The 24,337-nt window shown below is 44.7% G+C and overlaps 1 protein-coding gene across 1 annotated transcript in view; it reads left to right on the top strand.

Moving 5' to 3' along the window:
* Positions 1–24,337, top strand: part of usp43b (ubiquitin specific peptidase 43b) — a gene marked incomplete at both ends in the record, with an annotated part of 399,792 nt that overhangs the window by 252,907 nt on the left and 122,548 nt on the right. Inside the window, 1 exon segment of the mRNA XM_084329270.1 lies at positions 1,306–1,450. Coding sequence (XP_084185396.1) covers positions 1,306–1,450 — 145 coding nt within the window.

Raw genomic sequence — 24,337 nt, 5'->3', positions numbered from 1 at the left:
TGGGACACGGAGCTATGTCCCAAACACAAACACACACACACACACTGTTGTCACCGGAAGGGCACGCAGATGGTATCTACTGCGCATGGGCGTTTTCGCAACAACGGCTCCGTGCTGACTACACGCTGTTGTCGACGCGTTTTTTTTGCGTATCTCCAAACGCAAACACAATTTTGCGTTTCAGCCGTATCCACAAAAAAACGCCAAAAAACGCATTTCTGTGTAATAGGGACATGAAACGTCGTCAAAAACGTATAAAAAAAACGCCAGGAATACACTAGTCTAACCATGGCCTGAGGGCATTTTAGACAAATGTGGAGGCTTTCTTCAGTCTAGGTGCTATTTAAGACACCTTTCCAGAGGCTCTGGAAGCCAATGGCAGTGGTTAATCATCGGGAAATAATTGCAAAATGTTTCAGTAATGGTAAAAGTTTATGAAAATAAAAGTACAACTTCATTTTTGTATCGAGGCAAGAATGATGAAAACAAAAAAGTCTGGTATGGTCCTTAAAGTCCCCATGAAACAGCTAGCAGAATGCTATTTGATTCTGCATATGTAGCCTACCTGTTTCAGGAAGCTAGGGAGGGACTTGTCGCGGATATTGATTGGCATTTACAGTAGCTAATAGCGCTGAATGTGCATTACGGTCGACCCATTAGCTAGCAATGTTAGCATTGCTGTTAAAGGGGTTAGCATTAATTATCAATGTTAGAAACGTACGTTAGAAATGTCACACAACATTAGTAACGTTATCTAGCAAGCTAAACCTTGAACATTGGTTTAGTTAATGAGGCAGAGTGCTAGCTTAGTTACAATGTGCTGTCAAAGTAATTCTAGAAAACAATTCATTGGACACAAATTATTATAGGCCCCTGTGTGCAGGATGACTCATCATAGTTTTCCAGGAAATTACCAACTCTAAAATAGCATTAAAAATACCTACAAAACCACTTTTTAGTTTTTGGGACAGATACTGGCATATACAGTAGGTGCCGATCAGTACAAGACATTATTTTTATAAAAGACTAAAACATCTATTTAGATTTCATGGGACCTTTAAATAATAACACTGCAAAATGGAAACCAATGATCTTTTTTCCCCTCTTATCTATGCGTGTGTGTGTGTGTGTGTGTGTGTGTGTGTGTGTGTGTGTGTGTGTGTGCGTGTGTGTGTGTGTGTGTGTGTGTGTGTGTGTGTGTGTGTGTGTGTGTGTGTGTGTGTGTGTGTGTGTGTGTGTGTGTGTGTGTGTGTGTGTGTGTGTGTGTGTGTGTGTGTGTGTGTGTGTGTGTGTGTGTGTGTCCAGGTGATCCTCACGGAGATCTACTCCACAGGGTTCCAGCGCTCCTTCTTCGACGAGGAAGACCTCACCAGTGTCGCGGAGAATGACATCATCTATGCCTTCCAGGCTCCGCCCCTTTACATCAGGGGGGGCTCCGCTAGAGTCTCAGGTAACGTCCCCCCCCCCCAGTGACATCCACAGGAATCCCAACCTGAGCATGACATGAGAGCCGTGTGAATATGAGCAAATATTATGAGCAAAGCAAGAGTTTATTGTCATGCTTTAGTAGTATAGCCTCTTCTAACATGTATTCTTTTTCTGTCAACCGCGGGCCGCCTATTGCCATAGAACCACAGTCTGAGCATGTGTAGTGAGCTGTGACCTCATCGTTTATCTCTAGACCAGGGGTCGGCAACCTTTTTGACATAAAGTGCCAGTTTGAAATGTTCTTGTTAACTAGTGTGCCATATCAACAATATTCCATCCAGGCGGCTGGGAGGCGCAGCGGACGTTGCGCTCGTCACCAACGCAAGAGACACCGGGTTTGAATCCGGCTGTCGGCGTTGCCTCCGGCTTGGGCCCCCCCGTCATACTAACTCAATTGGCAGAGTCAGTGGGTGGGAAGTCGATGGGTGGTAATCTAGACGTTGTGGACAGCGACTCCTACAGGTGGGTTGGGGGACGCCTGCACAGCATAGACAGGAAATGGCGGGGGTAGTGTGAGCCTCCCACACGTTACACCTCGCCTAATGAGAGTCCGCGCTGGCAGGTGAAAAGATGTGACAGGCTGCCTCCTCGTGTACCGGAGGGGACACGTGATGCAAGGCTGCTATCCTCCCTACAACCGACCAGTGGGGGGCATATGCGAGCAACGTTTAAGACAGGGGAGGGGAGAATTGGCACGGCAAAATTGGGATGGGAGAAAGAAAAATAGAAAAAATGGAGAAAAAGTGGATAAAAAAACAAAACAATATTCCATCCATATAGGCTACATGCATCGTAACAGCATTTTAACACTTTAACTGCCGAAAACGCCGGAACTCGTCATTCCCCGCCATGGTCAAGTTGCAGAGGACGCCGGAACTCGTCTTTGATATCAATATTTCAAAAATCTGTGATCGGAATCATATTTCCCCTCTGCAGCCTTGACACACAGTTCTGATCTCCTCTCAATCCTCTAGCGGTTCAAGAGCGCCATCTGGTGGCCGATCGGCAGATCGAAACAGGATGTCAACCTTTAACCCGGCAGGACTCACTCCATATGTGGTCCGGGCACTCGCTAATGTTAGAGAGACTCAGTCTTCACACAGTGAACATCGATCGGTGGAAATAACTCGAAAAAACAACATGATTTGGACGTATATACTATTATACAACCTGGAAATAGATCCGGTATTTCGACATCCCATAATTGAAAACTGTCTACTCCACGCTGATCGCCCAACGGCCCGAGGAGACTGGGGTGAGTTTTAGCGTGTAGTATTACCGTGTTCGATACTAACTGCTATGATGAACATATGACCCACATTAGATGAATGGTATAACGTTGCCCACGGAATTATAAACGCCCCCTCGCCCATCCGGTCAACATCAGATGACGTGTAGTAAATTCTAGAAGTACGTCCAATTGAAATTTTTGATCTCGCACAGATTCCTACCAAACTGTATTTCATCATCAATATAATGCATTTGGGGCTATAAATCACGTTCTGGAGAAAGCTGCAGAAAGAGATGAAAACATACTTATACTTTAGACCATATTTTAGTATGAATATGTGAATGAAAAAGTTTAACGTTGCTACACCATGAACAATACATATAGGACCTTGAATGGGCCCTAATAATGGCAATCTAGCAATAGAATTTAAAAGGTAATAGCCCTGCAAAGAAGGGGAACTTCTCCATGTTAAATAGAGCTGGCAACGGACGGTATATCATGAATTTAACCTTAGGCAATCAAAGTGTTAAAGAAACATTTTCTCTCATAATCAGGTATTTTGAATGATAATTTTTACATTATTATTATATTATTATTAACCATATTATTATTATGGTTGTATCAAACTAGGGTGACCATATTTTGATTTCCAAAAAAGAGGAAATGCTGGCTCCAGCCTCGAGATACACAACCCTAAATCTGAATTGGGGGATGTTAACAGAATTTCGGCCATAGGGCGACAATAATGTGGTCAAGAGGCATGGTTTCTATCTTGAGCCCAAACTGGCGTGGTTTATTTAATCACATGTTAAGCAGCAGTCACTGTAGGTATTCTCCCCTACTGAGAGACATGGGGGAGAGAAGGAAGTGGGTGGATACATTTTCTTTTATACTCGTCACAAGGTGGTGTACCTGAGTGGCTCCGCCTAGAGCGCCCTCTAGTGGAAACAGATATATATGCAACTAAACAGTTACTAGTGTAAACAGCCATATGTGCAGTTAGACAGTTACTAACAATCCTACACAGAATCTCTGACTTCAACAGTGGAAACAAAGCGACGGAGACAAACGGCAACATACTGTACAGTGCGACCATTTCACTCGCATTTGCCCATTAATTTTGCGCAAAAAATAGACAGTAAAAAGAGGAATCCGGCGAGGGGGATTCTCAAGCCTCATCTAACGAGGTGTCGCAAGGTTTAACTGAGGCGGCTAACGGTAACATGACGGCACTCACGTTAACCAGGCTAATGTCGAGCAGCCGTACTGTATTGTACCCATTCTGCAATTTGTTAATAACGTTTTCAATCAATCAGACATGACGTAGCTCACGTTACCAAGCAATCGTGCGCACCACACCACACACACAGCTCCCCTAGCCCGACACTTACACACACACGCACGCACGCACACACACACACACACACACACACACACACACACACACACACACACACACACACGCAGCTAGAGAGAGAGAGAGAGAGAGAGAGTCTTTATGGACAGATCTCCAATAAAATAAAGTTGTTTCTCAGTCTCTAAAAACACATCAATCCCAGGTAAGTGCATACATGTGCGCATCCATGAACATGCCACATATATGCGCGTATGCTCTATTATGCGTAGAGCCCTGCATATGCACATTCAAGTTCATGTGTAGGAAAATAAACTGCTGCCTGCCAGGCAGTGTGATGTGATCCCTGTTTTGCTTTGTCCCCAAATCGTCTTATGAACTCCGAATGTCCTGTGGATGTCCAAAACAGTCTGCCCTGCACCTTGCAGTCGGAGATTGAGCTTGTTGACGTGTCCGGTAATATCTGTGAGAAACATCAGTTTTACAACCCACTTCACTTCTCGTCCTCGAGTTCTGGGTAGTCTTGGCCTTTTTTATCAAAGCAGCCGACAAACTTTTCCGCAGCTTAGCCACCTAACCGCAGAGTAGAGCGGAGTAGAGCGGGACATCTTTGTATGCAAGCTTTGTGTTTCCTCGAGCAGTTAACTATGAAGTTAACAATCTTGGCCACCGTAGCCATAACCTCATTAACACTTTGATTGCCAGCTGTGTTTTCCTTTTTAGTTTAAAGTTTCAAGTTTCTTTAATAGTTGTCATACAGAAGTACAGAATACTTTCATACAAAATGCTTCTTACTGTTACGCTCCAGAGACTGTGCTAGACAAGATAGTATCAAATAACATAGTATAGCATGTAATTTAGAAGTAGAAAATGAGGTCACAGTGTTCAGTATAGACATATGTACAATGTTCGATGCAGAATAGACGTAACTGAGTTACCATATAATATACAATACTATGCAGTGTACTAATGTACAGTACTATATAGTGCAAAGCAGAAATGGGATGAGGTACAATTTAGGTACAATTTACAGTAAGGTGTACGAGTTGTAGTGCAATCCTTCATCAATAAATATAAAGTGTGGGGAGTGGGTGCTACAGTGTGTTTGTTTAAAGTGAGTGTGTGCTATAAAGTGTGTGGAGTGGGTGCTACAGTGTGTTTGTTTAAAGAGAGTGTGCGTGTGGATGTGTGTGCTATGTGCGTTTGATGGTTGTTGTTGTGTAGTGTTCATTGTTCGTTTAGCAGCCTGATGGCCTGGGGATAGAAGCTTCTTCTGAGTCTTTCTGTGCTCGCCTTGAGACTCTGGTATCGCTTGCCTGACCGCAGCAGTTCAAAGAGGCAGTTGTTCGGGTGACTGGAGTCTTTAATGATTCTCTTAGCCTTGCCCCTGCAACGCTTGTTGTAAATGTTCTGGAGGGTGGGGAGCCCCCCTCCAATTGTGCGTTCGGCTGAACGTGTCACTCTTTGTAGTCTGCTTCGGTCTTGTGCAGTGCTATTCCCAAACCAGGAGGTGATGTTGCCAGTCAGGATGCTCTCTATTGTACATGAGTAGAAGTTCTTAAGGATCTTCTGACTGACTTGGAACTTCCTTAGGCGCCTGAGGAAGTAGAGGCGTTGTCGTGCCTTCTTCACAACACTGTCAATGTGTGTGGTCCATGTCAAGTCCTCGGATATGTAGGCTCCCTTACCCTTTACCCCCTTGAATGCCACCATCCACTCCAATGTTAACTTAATATCGCCTAATCTATGTTTTAAATTATGGCTATGTGTCTAATCTGCCCGTCGCTTATCAAAGACTCATTTTCCAGTCAACATTGTCAAGGCAGATTGTTTTTTTATTGCTTCATTTCCGCTTGATAGCATTTTGAAAATCACTAGTTTTCGCGGAAAAAACAACCCCATTCTATGATAATCGTCTTTTACTGGAATCATGGGCGGAGTTTATGGGGGTGCAGGGGGTGCATTGCACCCCCTGGTGGCCGGGGGTGAAATTGCTTTAAAAAAAAAAAAAAAAAAAATAAGATTATTTTTATTTTAATAAAATTATAATAATTGTGAGAAACAAATCTGAATTCTATTATGTTTTGTTTTACAATACATTCATTTTATAGTAGTAATCATGTCACATTATAAGGCGAACCTTCTGTAGTGTGGCAGTGAAAGGGTTAACGTGCGGCCAAGCACCACCATTCGGCAGCAGCAGCAGCAGAATGCCCCGCGCGATAGTACATTGTAAAGCTTGTACAAAGCCACTTATTCTGAGATGATAATTAATGTATCTGGATAACCAATGCACGGATTTTGTCGAGGCAGGTAGCGTTATTTCGGGAAAATTGATATCTATAGTTGGTATATTTTTCGTCCACGAAAAATGGAGGCTGTAATCATTATTATTGCTCGAGAGTCTCTATGAATAATAATAATTAGACTCTCCATTTTTCAAGTCAGTTAAAAATGATCCCCCGTAGTGCTGTGTGTGTGAGTGTGTGTGTGTGCTGCTGTACTACCTAAATAAAATAAAAAATTAGGGGTTAGGGCATTGTAAAAACGCTAAAATAATAAAATAAAGGTCAAAAAAATCGCACGCGCCCGCTGCGCGGGCGCGCGGGGATCATTCGCCAAGCTGTCGCACCCCCTGGCGTCAAGTTCAAACTCCGCCTATGACTGGAATATTCCAGAACGTTAGAACTCATTTGTCTGCCTATTTATGAATCGTTTTCAAATAAACGCTAGATGATCGATAGTATATGTGTGCGCACGCACGCTCGTGCCGCGCGCTGATAATCGCTGCTCTTATTTCCTGATGGCTTTACAGTCAAAACAGCTATATCACATATAGGGGAAACGCTTATATATCCGTGAAAATGAGTCTGATTATCCTAAGACTGATAACATAGATTCCTTACCTGAGGTCAGATGGTATCCAAATGGTTTATTCCAATTTCCGATCGGCATTCGAAAAAATTGCTAATTTGATTGATCCATCGTGTGTACAGTAAAACACATATTCGCCGCGGCACCAAGGCTCCAGAATGAACTCTGGTAGACCCTGGTTACATCAGTGAGAAGTAAAATGTGGAGTCAGAAATCCTTTCTCCCATTCACTTTCATTGAGTCCATTCCAAAAGGGTGATTTACCATCTGGGAGACGATAGGGGGCGCTGTTTTAACATCTGAGCGCCGGTGGTGCCTGGATCTCCAACGGTAGGCTCGTTTGATGCAATATGATTTCAGATCGCTAATAAAATAAAATAAAAACCAGAGTATTCTCGTGACGTGGCATTCAACGGTCGGGGGGTAAACCCGAGAAAAGCTGCGAGTGGCATTCAAAGTGTTACGAACATTTTCCAAACATAAAGCTCCTTTACTTTAGCTTTCTTAGCTAGCGAGGTTGCCATCATGACATCTACAACTATGCATAACGCAACCTCTCTCTCTCTCTGTTCTCATCTAATGCCTGATTTTTTTATATAGCGCTTTTATCCAAAGCGATTTACAATTTGTTACTCACATTTTACCCATTCACTCACACATTCACTCACACATTCACTCACACATTCACTCACACATTCACTCACACATTCACTCACACATTCACTCACACATTCACTCACACATTCACTCACACATTCACTCACACATTCACTCACACATTCACTCACACATTCACTCACACATTCACTCACACATTCACTCACACATTCACTCACACATTCACTCACACATTCACTCACACATTCACTCACACACCGACGGTGGACGCAACCATGCAAGGTGCCAACCTGCTCATTGGGAGCAATTAGGGGTTAAGTGTCTTGCTCAAGGACACATCGACACGCTGCCCGGGAGGAGCGGGAATCGAACCAATCATCTACAGGCTGGTGCCTACTGGGAGGTGATATTGAGACTCCAGGGCCTCTCTCCTCTAGCGTGCCGCTAGATTAAACATCGTCTCATTTCTGGTCTCTCTCTGCCTGGTCTCTCTCTCTCTGCCTGGTCTCTCTATCTGGTCTCTCTCTCTATATGGTCTCTCTCTGCCTGGTCTCTCTCTGGTCTCTCTGGTCTCTCTCTGGTCTCTATCTCTTTCTGGTCTCCCTCTGCCTGGTCTATCTCTGGTCTCTCTCTGCTCTCTCTCTCTGCTCTCTCTCTCTGCCTGGTCTCTCTCTGGTCTCTCTGGTCTCTCTCTCTGGTCTCTATCTCTTTCTGGTCTCCCTCTGCCTGGTCTATCTCTGGTCTCTCTCTGCTCTCTCTCTCTGCTCTCTCTCTCTGGTCTCTCTCTCTGCCTGGTCTCTCTCTGGTCTCTCTGGTCTCTCTCTCTGGTCTCTATCTCTTTCTGGTCTCCCTCTGCCTGGTCTATCTCTGGTCTCTCTCTGCTCTCTCTCTGGTCTCTCTCTCTGCCTGGTCTCTCTCTGGTCTCTCTGGTCTCTCCATGGTCTCTCTCTCTGGTCTCTATCTCTCTCTGGTCTCCCTCTGCCTGGTCTATCTCTGGTATCTCTCTGGTCTCTCTCTGGTATCTCTCTTGTCTCTCTGGTCTCTCTCTCTCTCTCTGGTATCTCTTTGGTCTATCTCTGGTATCTCTATCTGGTCTCTATCTGGTCTCTCTCTGATCTCTCTCTCTGGTCTCTTTCTGGTCTCTCTCTTGTCTCTCTGGTCTCTCTCTCTGGTATATCTCTGGTCTCTCTCTGGTCTCTCTCTCTGGTCTCTCTCTGGTCTCTCTCTGATCTCTCTCTCTGGTCTCTCTCTGGTCTCTCTCTGATCTCTCTCTATCTGGTCTCTCTCTGATCTCTCTCTCTGGTCTCTTTCTGGTCTCTCTCTTGTCTCTCTGGTCTCTCTCTCTGGTATATCTCTGGTCTATCTCTGGTATCTCTCTCTGGTCTATCTCTGGTCTCTCTCTGATCTCTCTCTGGTCTCTCTCTGGTCTCTCTCTGATCTATCTCTCTGGTATATCTCTGGTCTCTCTCTGGTCTCTCTATCTGGTCTCTCTCTCTGGTCTCTCTCTCTGGTCTCTCTCTCTGGTCTCTCTCTCTGGTCTCTCTCTGCCTGGTCCCCTCAGAAGCATGACAACATGTTGCAGCTCGTAAAACCTCTAACCACACCAGCCGATGGAGTACATTTCCTGTGCCTGAAATCAATATGCATTTGGGGTGATATACGTTAACACTTTCGATGCCGGCCGTGTTTTCCTTTTTACCCCCTTGAATGCCGCCACCCACTTCAATGTTAGCGTTAAAAACGCATAATCTATATTTTAAATTATGGCTATGTGTCTAATCTGCCCGTCGCTTATCAATGACTTGTTTGCAGTCAACATTGTCAAAACGGATTGCTTTTTAATTGGTTCATATCCTTTTTATAGCATTTCGAAAAGCTATCGTTCTCTCGAAGATTTCCGGAAAATTTTAAGATTCCCCCATAAACAGCATTTATTGGAATATTCTCGAATACACTAGACACGTTGTCATTTGTCGGCCTATTTATGAATCGTTTTCAAATAAACGCTAGATTATCGATAGTATATGTGTACTTATGCACGCTATAGAAGTGGGCTGAAAAATCTATTCTCTCATTTCCTCAACATCACACACACACACACACATACACACATACGGGACACGCTGTTATCTCAGTGAATACAGCTCTGATTATCCTAAAACTGGTAACATAGACTCCTTACCTTAGATCAGATGTTCTCCAAAAAGATTATTCCAATTCCTCATCGCCATTCCAAATATCGATCGCGTTTATTGATTGATTATTGGCTGCTGTAAATATATATTCCACGCTGCTTTCCAACTCGCGATCACTTCCCTCATCATCAGATCCCTCGCCAGCATAATGGAGCCAGTTGGCTCCCCCCACAGGGATCCAGCAGTATAATCGAATGGCCTGCAGTTACACAGGGATAGACGATAGGGGGCGCTATTTTCTCATCTGAGCTCCTAGGGTCTGCTGTACCAACGGGAGACTCGGTTGATGAAATATGAATTCAGATCGCTAATCAATTAAAAAAAAAACGACAATTCGCGTCGTCGGCACTCAACGGGGGGCATGATAAGACGACAATACACGTCGCTAGCACTCAAAGTGTTAAGTATGAACCCCCACTGTGAGTGGGACTCCGCCCGCGCTCTCTCTCAGAACAGTATCTATATTTGCAGCAGAACTCCCGTCTACCATTTGGGAGGATTAACGAGAGAACAATCCCATTCATTTATTTTATGCACGTCGTAGCATTGTGTTTAACGCAGAGCCTGAGAGGAGCGGCCTGGCGTTGTGGGGAGAGACCCGCGAGATGAGATTAGCTTGTTGTTTTACTCTCTTCTCCATTTATTTATTTATTCCTCTGGGAGAATTAGAACCTACCCCTTGTGAAAAATCAATGCAACGTAAACCAGATGAGCCAGATGAGTTAGGTGTGACATGAAACCATTGTATGGGGTGCTTTCATCCGCCCGTTTATTACATTTGTCTTCTCACCAGGCCCAGGAAACGCTCTTTAATGCCTGCAGACTGTATGGCGCCTCGGAAATGTGATGTTCGAATCCCTACTTGCTGCTATTATGAAATATAAATTGGTTTGACCCCCCCCCCCCCCCCCCCCCTCGAGGCTCCTATTAATCAATTACATGTGAAAAAGGAAAACGTAAAACGTTTTGACTTCCATAGGATAGATTTGAGAGAGAATACATAAGATAAGATATTCCTTTATGCCTTGGGGAAATTCAGGCATCATAGCAGCATGGGGGAGGGGAGGTACAGGTATCGGCAGGGTGATAGTAGAAATACATAAATAGGCAATATAATTTGTTCCAAATATAGAAAAATAAACAGTGTAAACAACCATACAGGCCTTGTGTCTGTAATGGGAAAGTAAAATGTGTTTATATTACATGTATATATCCTAGGGCTGACCCCTATTAGTTGATTAGTCGACTAATCGGTCGAAAGGAGCCGTAGTCGACTGGCCAACCTCTTAGTCGAATATAAAAAAATATATATATATATTTATAATTTTTTTGTTTATTTTTTTTAATCTTTTTTTGTCATTATTTCCAAAAGAAAAGAGGCCTAGAAGCGTGGCTAACGCTAATGGCACGCATACCAGAGGCTAACTGCTTACGAAAACAGGCACAGAGGCACTGAAAGAGGATTTCACCCATCTAATGAACACACTAGACTAGACAAATTTCAAGATGTATCCATCAGTGGACCAATTGCATGCTTTTGCAGAGGACAAGAAGCCTTCAGTCGACTCCTTCAGACATTAAGCACCCCCACAGCCCGAATGGAATGATACAAAATAAAAAAAATATATATATAAAAAGAAAATATGAAAAATATTATACTTTATTTTTCTTTTCTTTTTTTTTTGTCGACCAATAGTCGACTAACGGCAAATTTTGGCCAATCATAGTCCACCATCCAAATCCTTAGTCGGGGACAGCCCTAATATATCCATATACATACCAATTATTTGCTTATTCTATTCTCCATCCATCTATCATCCATAGCAACACCATACAGTATATTATCACCGACAACCTGATTGGGGATCCCCTTTGAACTGCCCATCTGAGGTTTCTCCCCCTTTTTGTCCTATTGCTAGTAGGGATGGGTACCGAATTCGGTACTTTTAAAGGTACCTACCGAAACACGTCGGTACTACCGTGTATCGATTCACGTGAGATCCAACGGTGCCAATTTTCGGTAAAGAAAAGAAAAGAAAAAAGTCCGATGACGTAACCTTTTGTTTACCGCAAAACGAAACCGCACGTTAATGTCAACGGCACAATACATGTTTTCAAACTCTCTTTGGGTGTTTGCAATTCCAATTTTTATATAAACATAACATTTATTTAAAGATATGTGTGTGACTGTATATACTGTATATTCAGATTCAGATTCAGATTCCTTTATTGAGCCATTTGTGTAAAACACATTGGTAATTGTTGCAGCAATACAGTGTATGCATTTTCTTTTCTTTTTTCACAGTAAACGACAACACCAACACAGACACATGACAAGAAACGAAACAGTGCAGTGGAGTATTAATCAATAAAATACATATATATATATATATATATATATATATATATATATATATATATAAGTGAAGAGTGCAGAGTTCCAGTAGGACTAGTGCAGTGCAGTCAGTGTCATTGTGCCAGTGTCACTTGGGGGCAGGGGGGGGGGGGGGGACCTGAGGCATTGATCAGCCTGGCGGCTGAGGGGAAGAAGCTCAGTCTGTGACGAGCTTTCACAGCCTTTGGGATCCTCAGCCTTCTCCCAGAGGGGAGCAGGGTGAAGAGGCTGTGTCCGGGGTGGGATGGGTCGGCCATGATCTTCCTCGCCCTCTTCAGTGCCCTGGAGTCGTGCAGGGACCTGAGGGAGGGCAGGGGACAGCCGATCACCCTCTCCGCGGAGCGAATCACCCGCTGCAGCTTGGCGAGATCTTTTGAGAAATATATATGTTGTTCTAAATAAATAATAATAACTATTTGTATGTCACCTTTCATACAGGGGATTGTAGTTCAAAGTGCTTTACATCAGTAAGATGTAAATAATAATAAAGTAATAATAAACACAGTAGCACTGAAAGGTAGGCTACAGACAGCTCAGAACAAATTAGTTAGAATGATTTTAAAACTCCATCCCAGGACTCACCTTACACAGACACATTTTAACAACCTCAAATGGCTCAGGGTTGAGGAGAGGGTCTCTCAAATAAAACTCAACATGACACACAGGATACTCGGGAATACTGTCCCTCAATATCTTAGAGGATATTTTAACAGGGTAAGGGATGTACACGGACATGCCACCAGGGGTAGTCCTACAGACATCGTCCCAGTGAGATGCAATAGAAAAATAGGCCAAAACTCATTCCTGTATTCAGCAGCAGTACAATGGAATAGCCTACCAATGGAGTTGAAGCCCATAAGCCCCTTCTCCACTTTTAAATCAGCTATAAAGAGGTGGATCATAAGTAGCAGAAGCTGGGAGTAGTGACCAAAGGGTTTTTAATGTGTTATTCCTTTTTATTCTTTTATTGTCTATAAAATGGAATATTATTGTATGTATTTTTTATTTTTTATACCACACATCCTGACATACAGACACTACAAACACCCACGTCCACACACCAGTACATAAATCCACTGACACCAATGATGAAGGACCACAATGGAAACAAGCCTATGGCTTTATTGTGTTTATTTGAATCCTATTGGTAAATGGAGAAATGTATACCTGTTCATATTGTGATCAAATGTATATGTGTGATTTCCATTCTAAATCAATAAACTATTCTATCTATCTATAATACATTATTTATTTATTAAATATTATGTTTGGAATTTATTTTTACAACTGAGGTAGGTAGATTACATTTTTTGAGACTAAAGTACAGAAAAAAGGTACCGTTGGGTACCGGTATCGATTCACAGGTACCGGTACCGGTATCGGTTAAAATGTGAAAGGTACCCATCCGTAATTGCTAGGTTTTAGGGAGTCGTTCGTTATCTTCAGTGGGGAAAGTCTTGGGGTGTTGCAAAATTGTGGGTTTTTATGGTGGTTTTTTATTGTGCATCTATTGTTGTAAAGCCTGTGGAGGCAATTTGTTGTGATTTCGGGCTCTACAAATACATTTGATTTGATTTGATTTATGATAGATAGCAATAGATCATTTGAATGTGAATATAATACTATGAGAGTGAACCTCAGAACGGCAGGCTCTCAGGACGAGGGGTCTCATCACCCCTTCCTGTGTCGTGGAGACGGTGAGGAAAGGATTATCGCCGTGGATGATGTCCACCGGCGTGTAATTACACCCCGCGCCGAGTCTGTGTACGCTCTGTTTTCCAACTCAGCTCCCTGAATGGCGGCAGGTGCGCGGCCGATACATACTGCGGTTAATTAAGGAAGCCGGCGTGGTGGTAATTAGGAGGAGGGTGGCTATACTGGCACGCTCACGCTCCTTCGCTCGCGGTTAGAAGTTACACCGATATCACTTTTTAACTGTGTGAGTCATGTAGCAGAAGATCCTCCCTAGTTCAAAATAGTTCACGGCCGATTTAACCTGTGCTGAACACTGGTCTGATTAACCTGTTCCACCCCAGGTGAAAATCTGCATAAAATGTATACCTAGGTAAATGGAATATTGCTCCACTTCTACAAGGGCTATTTGCATATTCTTGGTATCTAGGTACATCTATGGACCTCGGTGAATGTATTCACAGTGTCAGAAATATTGTGTCTATTACTAGGCTTGCTTAAATTGTGATGAAACAAAGGAAAATATGAATTATGATTTTTCTTTTCATCTTTGACAGTGAATAACACCATGATAATAATGACCAGACTTAAAAAACTGCCACTGACCTCGTTCAGTACCCTCTTGAGATCATGTGTACAAAAAATCTAAGGAAATTAATAAAGGGAAGATGATAAAACCGAAGGTTCTGTATATACAGTACTGAATTCTCCCATCCGGACCAATGCAATTTGAAATATTATTATAGAATATAGAATTATTATGCTTATACATTACCTTATTATAGCCAATTTGCACATTTATATATATATACATATAGTATCTTTCAAATGCCCGAGTTCAATTTGGATTTAGTATCACCAGGCGTGCATAACAGATAATGATATCTACTGTAATTGGGATCATCCCTATGTTCCCCGGGTTCTATGTTCCCCGCTTTGATTGATTAATAGATTGAAAATGTTATACATTTTTATTATTTTATTAATTATTAATGTCCGCCTTGTTTCGAACGGTTAAGCGTAGGCCCTCGTTCGAACTGGTTAAGGTTAGAGTTTGGAATCAGGGCTGGTGGTCTAAAATTTTCAATCTATCAATCAATCAAAGCGGGGAACATAGAACCCGGGTAACATAGGACCCGGGGAACATAGACATGCTCCCCTGTCATTTACTGTCGTTTTTTTTATTTTCCTCACAGTGCAACCATTTTGAAACTAATTTCAGATCTAATTGTTCCTACATGCTAACAATAGGGAGGAGAAACTAACTGCGTTTCAATATTTGTCAAATCGTTACCTTTTGTGGCTTATTATCGCGAATTATCATAGTTATTGCCATATTCATAATTCAACTCTGAACTTTGAACCCCCATAAAACTTGAAGGGAAATGTAGTTCGGAAAAATGTCAACGCTGATCCACAGCTATGCATGCCCTCGACAAAATGGCCACAGAGAAACTACAATTCCGTTTTTTCAACATTTTCAAAATGGTCGCCGTCGCGGATTATAGTTCAGCAAAACGAGAAGGTAAAACCATATTATGACCCCTTTAACCTATTGCTAAACTAACGTTTTGATGATAATATACATTCTACATGTTAGTGATGTTAATACTTGAAAACGTTTGATTTTAAAATCGCAAATTATTTCCATCACATAAAAATATGCCTATATGATCATAATGTCAAAAGGGGTCGGTACCGACCCCGTGGGGGGGAAGAGGTGACCCAGGACAGAGTGTGGCTGATCCCAGGTCTGATTAACTTGACCCAGGGCAGAGTGTGGCTGATCCCAGGTCTGATTAACTTGACCCAGGGCAGAGTGTGGCTGATCCCAGGTCTGATTAACTTGACCCAGGGCAGAGTGTGGCTGATCCCAGGTCTGATTAACTTGACCCAGGGCAGAGTGTGGCTGATCCCAGGTCTGAATAACGTGACCCAGGGCAGAGTGTGGCTGATCCCAGGTCTGATTAACTTGACCCAGGGCAGAGTGTGGCTGATCCCAGGTCTGATTAACTTGACCCAGGGCAGAGTGTGGCTGATCCCAGGTCTGATTAACTTGACCCAGGGCAGAGTGTGGCTGATCCCAGGTCTGATTAACGTGACCCAGGGCAGAGTGTGGCTGATCCCAGGTCTGATTAACTTGACCCAGGGCAGAGTGTGGCTGATCCCAGGTCTGATTAACTTGAAGCAAGGCAGAGTGTGGCTGATCCCAGGTCTGATTATCTTGACCTAGAGCAGGCGTGGCTGATCCCAGGTCTGATTATCTTGACCTAGAGCAGGCGTGGCTGATCCCAGGTCTGATTATCTTGACCTAGAGCAGGCGTGGCTGATCCCAGGTCTGATTATCTTGACCTAGAGCAGGCGTGGCTGCTAAAATGGCCACTTTTCTGCCCGCTTCATAAACTAATAGATTTATTTCTTATATATATAATTTTATGACTATTCGAATATTAAAAAATCGATGCCCATCACTTACCAGTAGCCACCAGTAACGTCTCTTCTCACCTTGGGGGCGGACATGAAGACAGTTGAGAAATGACGTGTGAGGTTTGTTACATTTGGCTTCCTCGTCGTCAGAGAGGACAGCAGATTGAGTGACTGAGCCGCGGTCGAGCAGGTTCACATTACTGTATCTCTCATACCACTCAGCAGTAAATGAAATCTCACACCGTGTCTCTCTCATTGAAGATTGTGTGTGTGTGCGTGTGTGTGTGTGTGTGTGTGTGTGTGTGTGTGTGTGTGTGTGTGTGTGTGCGTGCGTGCGTGTGTGTGCGTGCGTGCGTGCGTGTGTGTGTGTGTTGCTCCCAGCGTGGGATTGGATGGCACAAATCATTTGTGATGATCTATCATATATCTGATGGGTACAGTATAACCAGCCTGCCTCTCTCTCTCTCTCTCCGTCCTGCAACATCTCACGGATGAGAATCTCGATTGACGCCACCGATGTGCTTTTCTGCCTCTCGCTTATTGATTATATCTGTCTGTATTTCTCCATTTATTATTGCCGATGATCAGTCGACTCCACCTCGCGGCACCTACTGCACGTCTGACCGTCTCACTCGGGGGGTCTCACGCTGGATCTCTTCATTGAGTCGCCCCGCTGATGTTTCCCTCAGTAAGGCCTCTGTGGGAGTTGTTAAAGGAAAACTCCAACATTTTGGGAAATTAGCTTATTTGCCATCTACCCTGGAGTTAGACAAGAAGATGCATACCCTTTTTCTTCTCTGTGCACGCAGTAGGAGTAGGAAGACGTTGGGAACTAGGCTAATGGAGGAACCTACTTCCAGTGACTGACGCTAAGCTAGGCTAACAGTGCACGTCTTCCTACTCCTACTGCATGCACAGAGAAGAAAAAGGGTATGTATCTTCTTGTCTAACTCCTGGGTAGATGGCAAATAAGCTAATTTCCCAAAATGTTGGAGTTTTCCTTTAAGATAAGATATTCCTTTATTGATCTCCTTGGGGGGAATCCGGGCATCATAGCAGCGTGGGGGGAGGGGGGGTATCACATGGGCAGGGTAATAGAAGGCAGACATAAATATAGGCGATAGAATTTGATCTGAATATAGAAATGTAAGAAGAATAAACAGTGTAAACAATATAATTAACTCTGAATATAGAAATATGAGAAAGATAAACAGTGTAAACAAAGGTGCAGATGAGGGTCCTATCGGTTATATTATACGTTACAATAAATATAGGCAATGAAAATAATTTGAATCTGAATATGATGAATCTGAAGCTTCTATCCTCATCAGGATGCTAAATGACAATAACACTATGTAACAAACCATCAAATACACTCACAGCACACACATCCACACGCACACACTCACTTTAAACAAACAACTCACTGCAGCACCCACTTTACCCACTTTAGACACTCAACACACTTTATATGTATTGGTAAAGAATTTGCACTACAACTCATACCTCATTACACCTTACTGTAAATTGTACCTCATCCCATTTCTGCATTGTACTGTATATTGTATTGTAACTCAGTTACTTTTCTACTCTGCATTGTATATTGTATATATGTATATTGAACACTTTTGTCTACGTACTTGACTTCTATTTTATACTTATTATACTTATTTTATACTTATCTATTTTTTATCTAGCACAATCTCTGGAGCAAAACAGATGGAAGCATTTTATATAAAAGTATTCTGTACTTTTGTATGACAACTAATAAAGAAACTTGAACTTGAAACTTGATATATACTATGAGTAAAAGTAAACAGCAGAGACAAGGTGCAGGCGGGGGTCTGCACGCTAACTGGCGTGATATACGTCATACGTTGTAGTCCGTGCAGGTTTTGCTGGTTAAGAGTCAGACACACTTAGTGGTCAGACGTTACTAATAGTTCTCGTGTTCTGCAGCCGTTAGTTCTCCAGCTCTTGAGGTCACAAGAGTTCCATCATTATGTACATATCCCTGACCTACTCTTACTAGTTGTGCTGCTGGCCAGTATGACTTACTACCATAGTGTCTTTATACCTGTATCACTGTACATAATAATACTATAACACTGTACATACATCTGATTAGCACTATTACACAGTAGTACTCATTTGTATATTTTATATCCAGTTTAATCACCTGGGCCCAGGAGTTCAAAACATTGAATCCCTATTTATTGATTGATTGATTGATTGATTGAACATTTTTATTAACAGATTGCAGAATGGGTACAATACAGTACGGCTCAATACACACAATTGTTAAGGGGATGCAGACCTGAGAAAGACTTTCATCTTGTTTACATCAGGGTCCCCCATTTTCAATTCATCATGAGTTGAAATTAATATTAATACAAATCTGATCCAATCAGATAGGGATTACAAGTTTTGAACTCCTGGGCCCTGTACATATTATATATTACTACTGTACTTTACTGCTACATTTGCACTCTGGTTGGATGCCAGACTTCTTTTCGTTGTACTGTACTTGTGCTGTATGACGACAACAACACATTTAGTTCTGTGAGGCCCGGTTGAGACACCTGCGCAGCTCGATCTCTCAGTGTCGAGGAGTAACGCGTGGGAGGCTCACGCTGCCCCCGACACTTCCTGATTCTACTGCGCAGGCGCACCAACCGACCTGTAGGAGTCGCTTGTTATCTTGTTTACATCAGGGTCCCCCATTTTCAATTCATCATGAGTTGAAATTAATATTAATACAAATCTGATCCAATCAGATAGGGATTACAAGTTTTGAACTCCTGGGCCCTGTACACATTGTATATTACTACTGTACTTTACTGCTACATTTGCACTCTGGTTGGATGCCAGACTTCTTTTCGTTGTACTGTACTTGTGCTGTATGACGACAACAACACATTTAGTTCTGTGAGGCCCGGTTGAGACTCGCATCTGTGACACCGGGCCGGCTATAGTACAAACAAACTTGACCTCGACACAAAGAGTTATGAAGACGTTACAAAACACACTCTACGTCAGCGTCAGGAATGTGGTCCGTGTGCCAGATAGCGAGCTCCGCAGCTTTGTTCCCGCGCCGTCCCGCGGACGTATCCCTTTCACCCAGGATTTGCATCGCAGGTGGAGAGTGGGGCTCCTGTCCTCCATTGTTCCATTATTTCCCAGTTCTTCGGTGTAACCGGATCAAGAGCTCCCAGTGTGGATCCTGGCAGCAGTGTTGAGTGTTATTATTATTATTATTATCCTCCCAGTGTGGATCCTGGCAGCAGTGTTGAGTGTTATTATTATTATTATTATTATTATTATTATTATTATTATTATTATTATTATTATTATTATTATTATTATTATTATTATTATTATTATTATTATTATTATTATTATTATTATCCTCCCAGTGTGGATCCTGGCAGCAGTGTTGAGTGTTATTATTATTATTATTATCCTCCCGGTGTGGATCCTGGCAGCAGTGTTGAGTGTTATTATTATTATTATTATTATTATTATTATTATTATTATTATTATTATTATTATTATTATTATTATTATTATTATTATTATTATCCTCCCAGTGTGGATCCTGGCAGCAGTGTTGAGTGTTATTATTATTATTATTATCCTCCCAGTGTGGATCCTGGCAGCAGTGTTGAGTGTTATTATTATTATTATTATTATTATTATTATTATTATTATTATTATTATTATTATTATTATTATTATTATTATTATTATTATTATTATCCTCCCAGTGTGGATCCTGGCAGCAGTGTTGAGTGTTATTATTATTATTATTATCCTCCCAGTGTGGATCCTGGCAGCAGTGTTGAGTGTTATTATTATTATCCTCCCGGTGTGGATCCTGGCAGCAGTGTTGAGTGTTATTATTATTATTATTATTATTATCCTCCCAGTGTGGATCCTGGCAGCAGTGTTGAGTGTTATTATTATTATTATTATCCTCCCAGTGTGGATCCTGGCAGCAGTGTTGAGTGTTATTATTATTATCCTCCCGGTGTGGATCCTGGCAGCACGTGTTGAGTGTTATTATTATTATCCTCTGTGGCAATTCCAGGTGTAGGGGTGGCAGAATAAACAACACACAGACAGGTTGCAGTTCCCAAAATCATACTCTTTATTTTCTTAGTCAAATAATAACGGTTTGCTGTCGGCCGGGCGGCGTCTCCGCTCTGTGGCCTTTTGCCTTGCGCTGCTACGGGGGACTGAGAGGAGGCTCCTCGGCTCCATTAAGTCCCCCCTCTCCAACAGGCGCACCGCGCCGTGATTCGCTAATCAGGTAATCACTCTGATGGGTATTTAGTGACAGGTGCGTCCGGAAGCGGACGCCCAAACATGGGCAGCGCCCAGCCATTGGGTCGCCACATAGCGCCCATCAATCACCAAGCCCAGGGGTGGCTTGGGGTTGCCACAGTACCCCCCCTCCAGCTCCGACCGTCGGGGAAGAGCGTCCGACGCCCAACAGGCATCCTTCCTGGAGAGGGCGTCTGCGTTGCCATGCGCCACCCCTGACCTGTGAATGACAGAAAAGTTAAATGACTGTAACTCCAGAAACCATCGAGTCACCCTGGCATTGGTCCCCTTTGTCTTGGCCATCCAGACTAGGGGGGCGTGATCCGTCACCAGCGTGAAACGCCTCCCCAGCAGATAATAGCGGAGCGTCTCCAGTGCCCACTTAATTGCCAGACCTTCGCGCTCCACCGCAGAATAGTTGCGCTCGTGTGGCAGCAGCTTCCTGCTCACATATAAAATCGGATGTTCCTCACCCTCCAGTTGCTGGGAGAGGACCGCTCCCAGTCCCACCTATGATGCGTCTGTTTGTACCGTCATCTCCTTGTCGAAGTTCGGGGAGATCAGCACCGGTCCCGAACAGAGGGCAGTCTTGAGGTCCTCGAACGCCGCCTCCGCCTCCGGTGTCCACTTCGCCGTGAACGGCCGCCGCGCCTGGGTCAGATCTGTGAGGGGAGCAGCGCGAGCAGCAAAGTTAGGGATAAACCTCCTATAATAGCTCGCTAGCCCATTAAATGTCCTGACCTGCTTCTTGGTTAAAGGGCGAGGCCACTCCCTTATTGCATCAATCTTCCTCTTCTGCGGTTTCACATTGCCCCGGCCTATTGTGAACCCCAGGTACTCTGCCTCTTCTAATCCCAGCCTGCATTTCTTTGGGTTGGCGGTGAGACCCGCCTCCCGGAGGGCCCCCAACACCGCTCTCACCTTTTGGAGGTGGGTGTCCCAATCTGACGAGTGGATGATAATGTCATCGAGATATGCGGCTGCATACTCCCGATGGGGCCGTAGTACTCTGTCCATCAGCCTCTGAAAGGTAGATGGCGCCCCATGCAGGCCAAACGGGAGAACTTTATAATGGAACAGCCCATCTGGGGTGGAGAAAGCCGTCTTCTCCCTTGAGGCGGGGGCCAGAGGGACTTGCCAATAACCCTTCGTTAGGTCTAGTGTCGTGATAAATCTGGCCAGGCCCAGTCTGTCAATGAGCTCATCCACTCTAGGCATGGGATAGGCGTCAAACTTTGAAATTTCATTAAGCTTCCTGAAATCATTACAGAACCTGGTTGTTGAGTCGGGTTTTGGCACTAAAACAATAGGACTGGACCACCCGCTATGAGACTCCTCAATTACTCCCATCTCCAGCATGACCCGCACTTCTCTTCTGACTGCCTCTCTTTTTGCCTCTGGGATACGATAGGGCTTCAGCTTTACCTTGTCTCCCGGGCTGGTAATGATGTGGTGCTGGGCCAATGTGGTGCGGCCCGGCGTGGCCGAGAACACGTCCCGGTTCTGTTGGACCAGCTCCCGAAGCTCCTGCCGTTGGGTCGGGGACAACTGTTCCCCGATGGGAACATCGGCCGCCTCTGCCACCTGCTGCGCAAAAGGGGGAAGAGGGGGGGGCGAGAGCAACACATCCCGGGCATGCCATTTCTTCAACAGGTTAACATGGTATAACTGTCGATGCTTCCTACGGTCGGGCTGGTGGACCTTGTAGTTGACGGGACCCACTTTCTCGATTATGTCGTAGGGTCCCTGCCATTTGGCTAGGAATTTGCACTCTGCTGTCGGTACCAGTACTAGGACTCGGTCCCCCACATTAAACTCCCGTGGCTGTGCGCCCCGGTCATAAATGCGCTTCTGTGCGTCTTGGGCCTGTTGCATGTGTTCTCTCACCACTAGCCAGAGCGCCTTCATCCTGTCTCTCATTACCTGCACATGCTCTATGAGAGACCGGTGGGGCGACGGCTGTTCCTCCCAAATCTCCTTTGCGATGTCCAGGAGACCCCGCGGCTTGCGGGCGTAGAGCAGCTCAAATGGCGAGAAGCCAGTGGAGGCCTGTGGGACCTCACGCACAGAGAACATCAGAAAGGGCAACAACTGATCCCAATTCTTCCCATCCTTCTCCATCACCTTCCTTAGCATGCTTTTCAGGGTCTTGTTAAAGCGCTCGCACAGTCCATCCGTCTGTGGATGGTATATGGAGGTTCGTAGCTGTTCCACTTTCATTAGTTTGCACATTTCTTTCATGACCCGCGACATAAAGCACGAGCCCTGATCCGTGAGAATAGAGTCGGCAATTCCCACCCGACTAAACAAATGAAAGAGCTCCCGTGCCACAATTTTGGCCGTCACCGTGCGTAACGGGATGGCTTCGGGGTAACGGGTAGCATAATCTATGATTACCAGTATATACTGGTGGCCTCGGGACGATTTAACTAGAGGGCCCACTACGTCGAGGGCAATTCTTGAGAATGGGGTCTCAATGATGGGCAGCGGGATCAGAGGACTTTTATATTGTACCTTTGGTGCTGCGCGTTGACACTCTGGGCAGCTCCGGCAATAGTCCTCTACCGCTCTCTTCATGCTCGGCCAATGGAAACGCGCCCTTATGCGCTCCATGGTTTTGTCCACGCCCAGGTGCGCTCCGAGGATATGTGAATGCGCCAGCTGGAGTACAGTGGGAATAAAGAACTTCGGTACCAGCAATAGATCCCTAACCTCATCATTCTTTTTTACAACTTGGTACAGCAATTGTCTTTTTATTGCAAAGTGAGGATATGGCAGGTTACTCACCCCCTCCACAGGATTTCCATCTATGGTCTTGATATTCGCCCGGGCCTGCGTTAGGTTTGGGTCTTCCAGCTGGGCCGTTCCGAACTGACCCGCCAGGTCCCTCCCCACCTCGTCCGCCTGGGGGAACTCCGCAAAGGGGTCCTCGTCACTGTTATCCGTCTCGGGGCCCGCTTGGGGCGCTGGCGCGTCGTCACCCACACCTGATGCCGTCTCTGTCTCACTCCCCGGTATATCCAGGGGTTCCGGCGCGTCGTCACCTACATCTGAGGCCGTCTCAGTCTCACTCCCCGTTACGTTCAGAGCACACACCTTCGGCTGACGTAACCCTTTCTTCTTCCTCGGTTTACCCGTAGAGGGTGGGGTGCGCGGGGAGATGACGGCTGAGCACAGCTGGCGATACAGGGGGCAGTCTCGACCAATCAGCAACGCTACCGGCAGGTTAGGTATGACGCCGGCTGTCATCGAGCAGACCACCTTGGTGGTTGTCAGGGTGATCGGCGCTGTAGGATACAACTTTGTGTCCCCGTGCACACAGGACACTGACACTTGCGGAGCCTCTGCGTCGCAGTGTGCCAAATGGGGCTGAACCAGCGTTATGGCACTACCCGAGTCCAGGAGCGCTACGGCATCTTTGTCGTTGACGCGCACGGGTAAAAGTGTCGCCGATGTTTCCTTATGGGCCCAACAGGCTGCGCCATAGTTGCACGTCTTTCCGCGGGGGTCTGAAGCTGCCGCCGATGGCATGGACACATCCCGGCCTGGGCAGTTCCACGAGAGATGCCCGGGCTCGCCGCAGTCGTAGCAGCGTCTTTGGTCCTGGTCGAACAGCGGTCTTCTTCGGGGTAGTTCGGGCTCACCTGCGTTCCCTACCCGGCCCCTTGGGCTGGGCTCGTCGGGACCCCTCCTTGTTCTTGGCCGCTCTGGCTTTTCCCCTCGCCCCCCTTTGAGTA

This window comes from Notolepis coatsorum, assembly GCF_963971535.1.
Source record: "Notolepis coatsorum genome assembly, chromosome: 14".
Taxonomy (NCBI): domain Eukaryota; kingdom Metazoa; phylum Chordata; class Actinopteri; order Aulopiformes; family Paralepididae; genus Notolepis; species Notolepis coatsorum.
The sequence above is the reverse complement of the archived record's forward strand: the minus strand, read 5'-3'. Positions and strand labels throughout refer to the sequence as shown.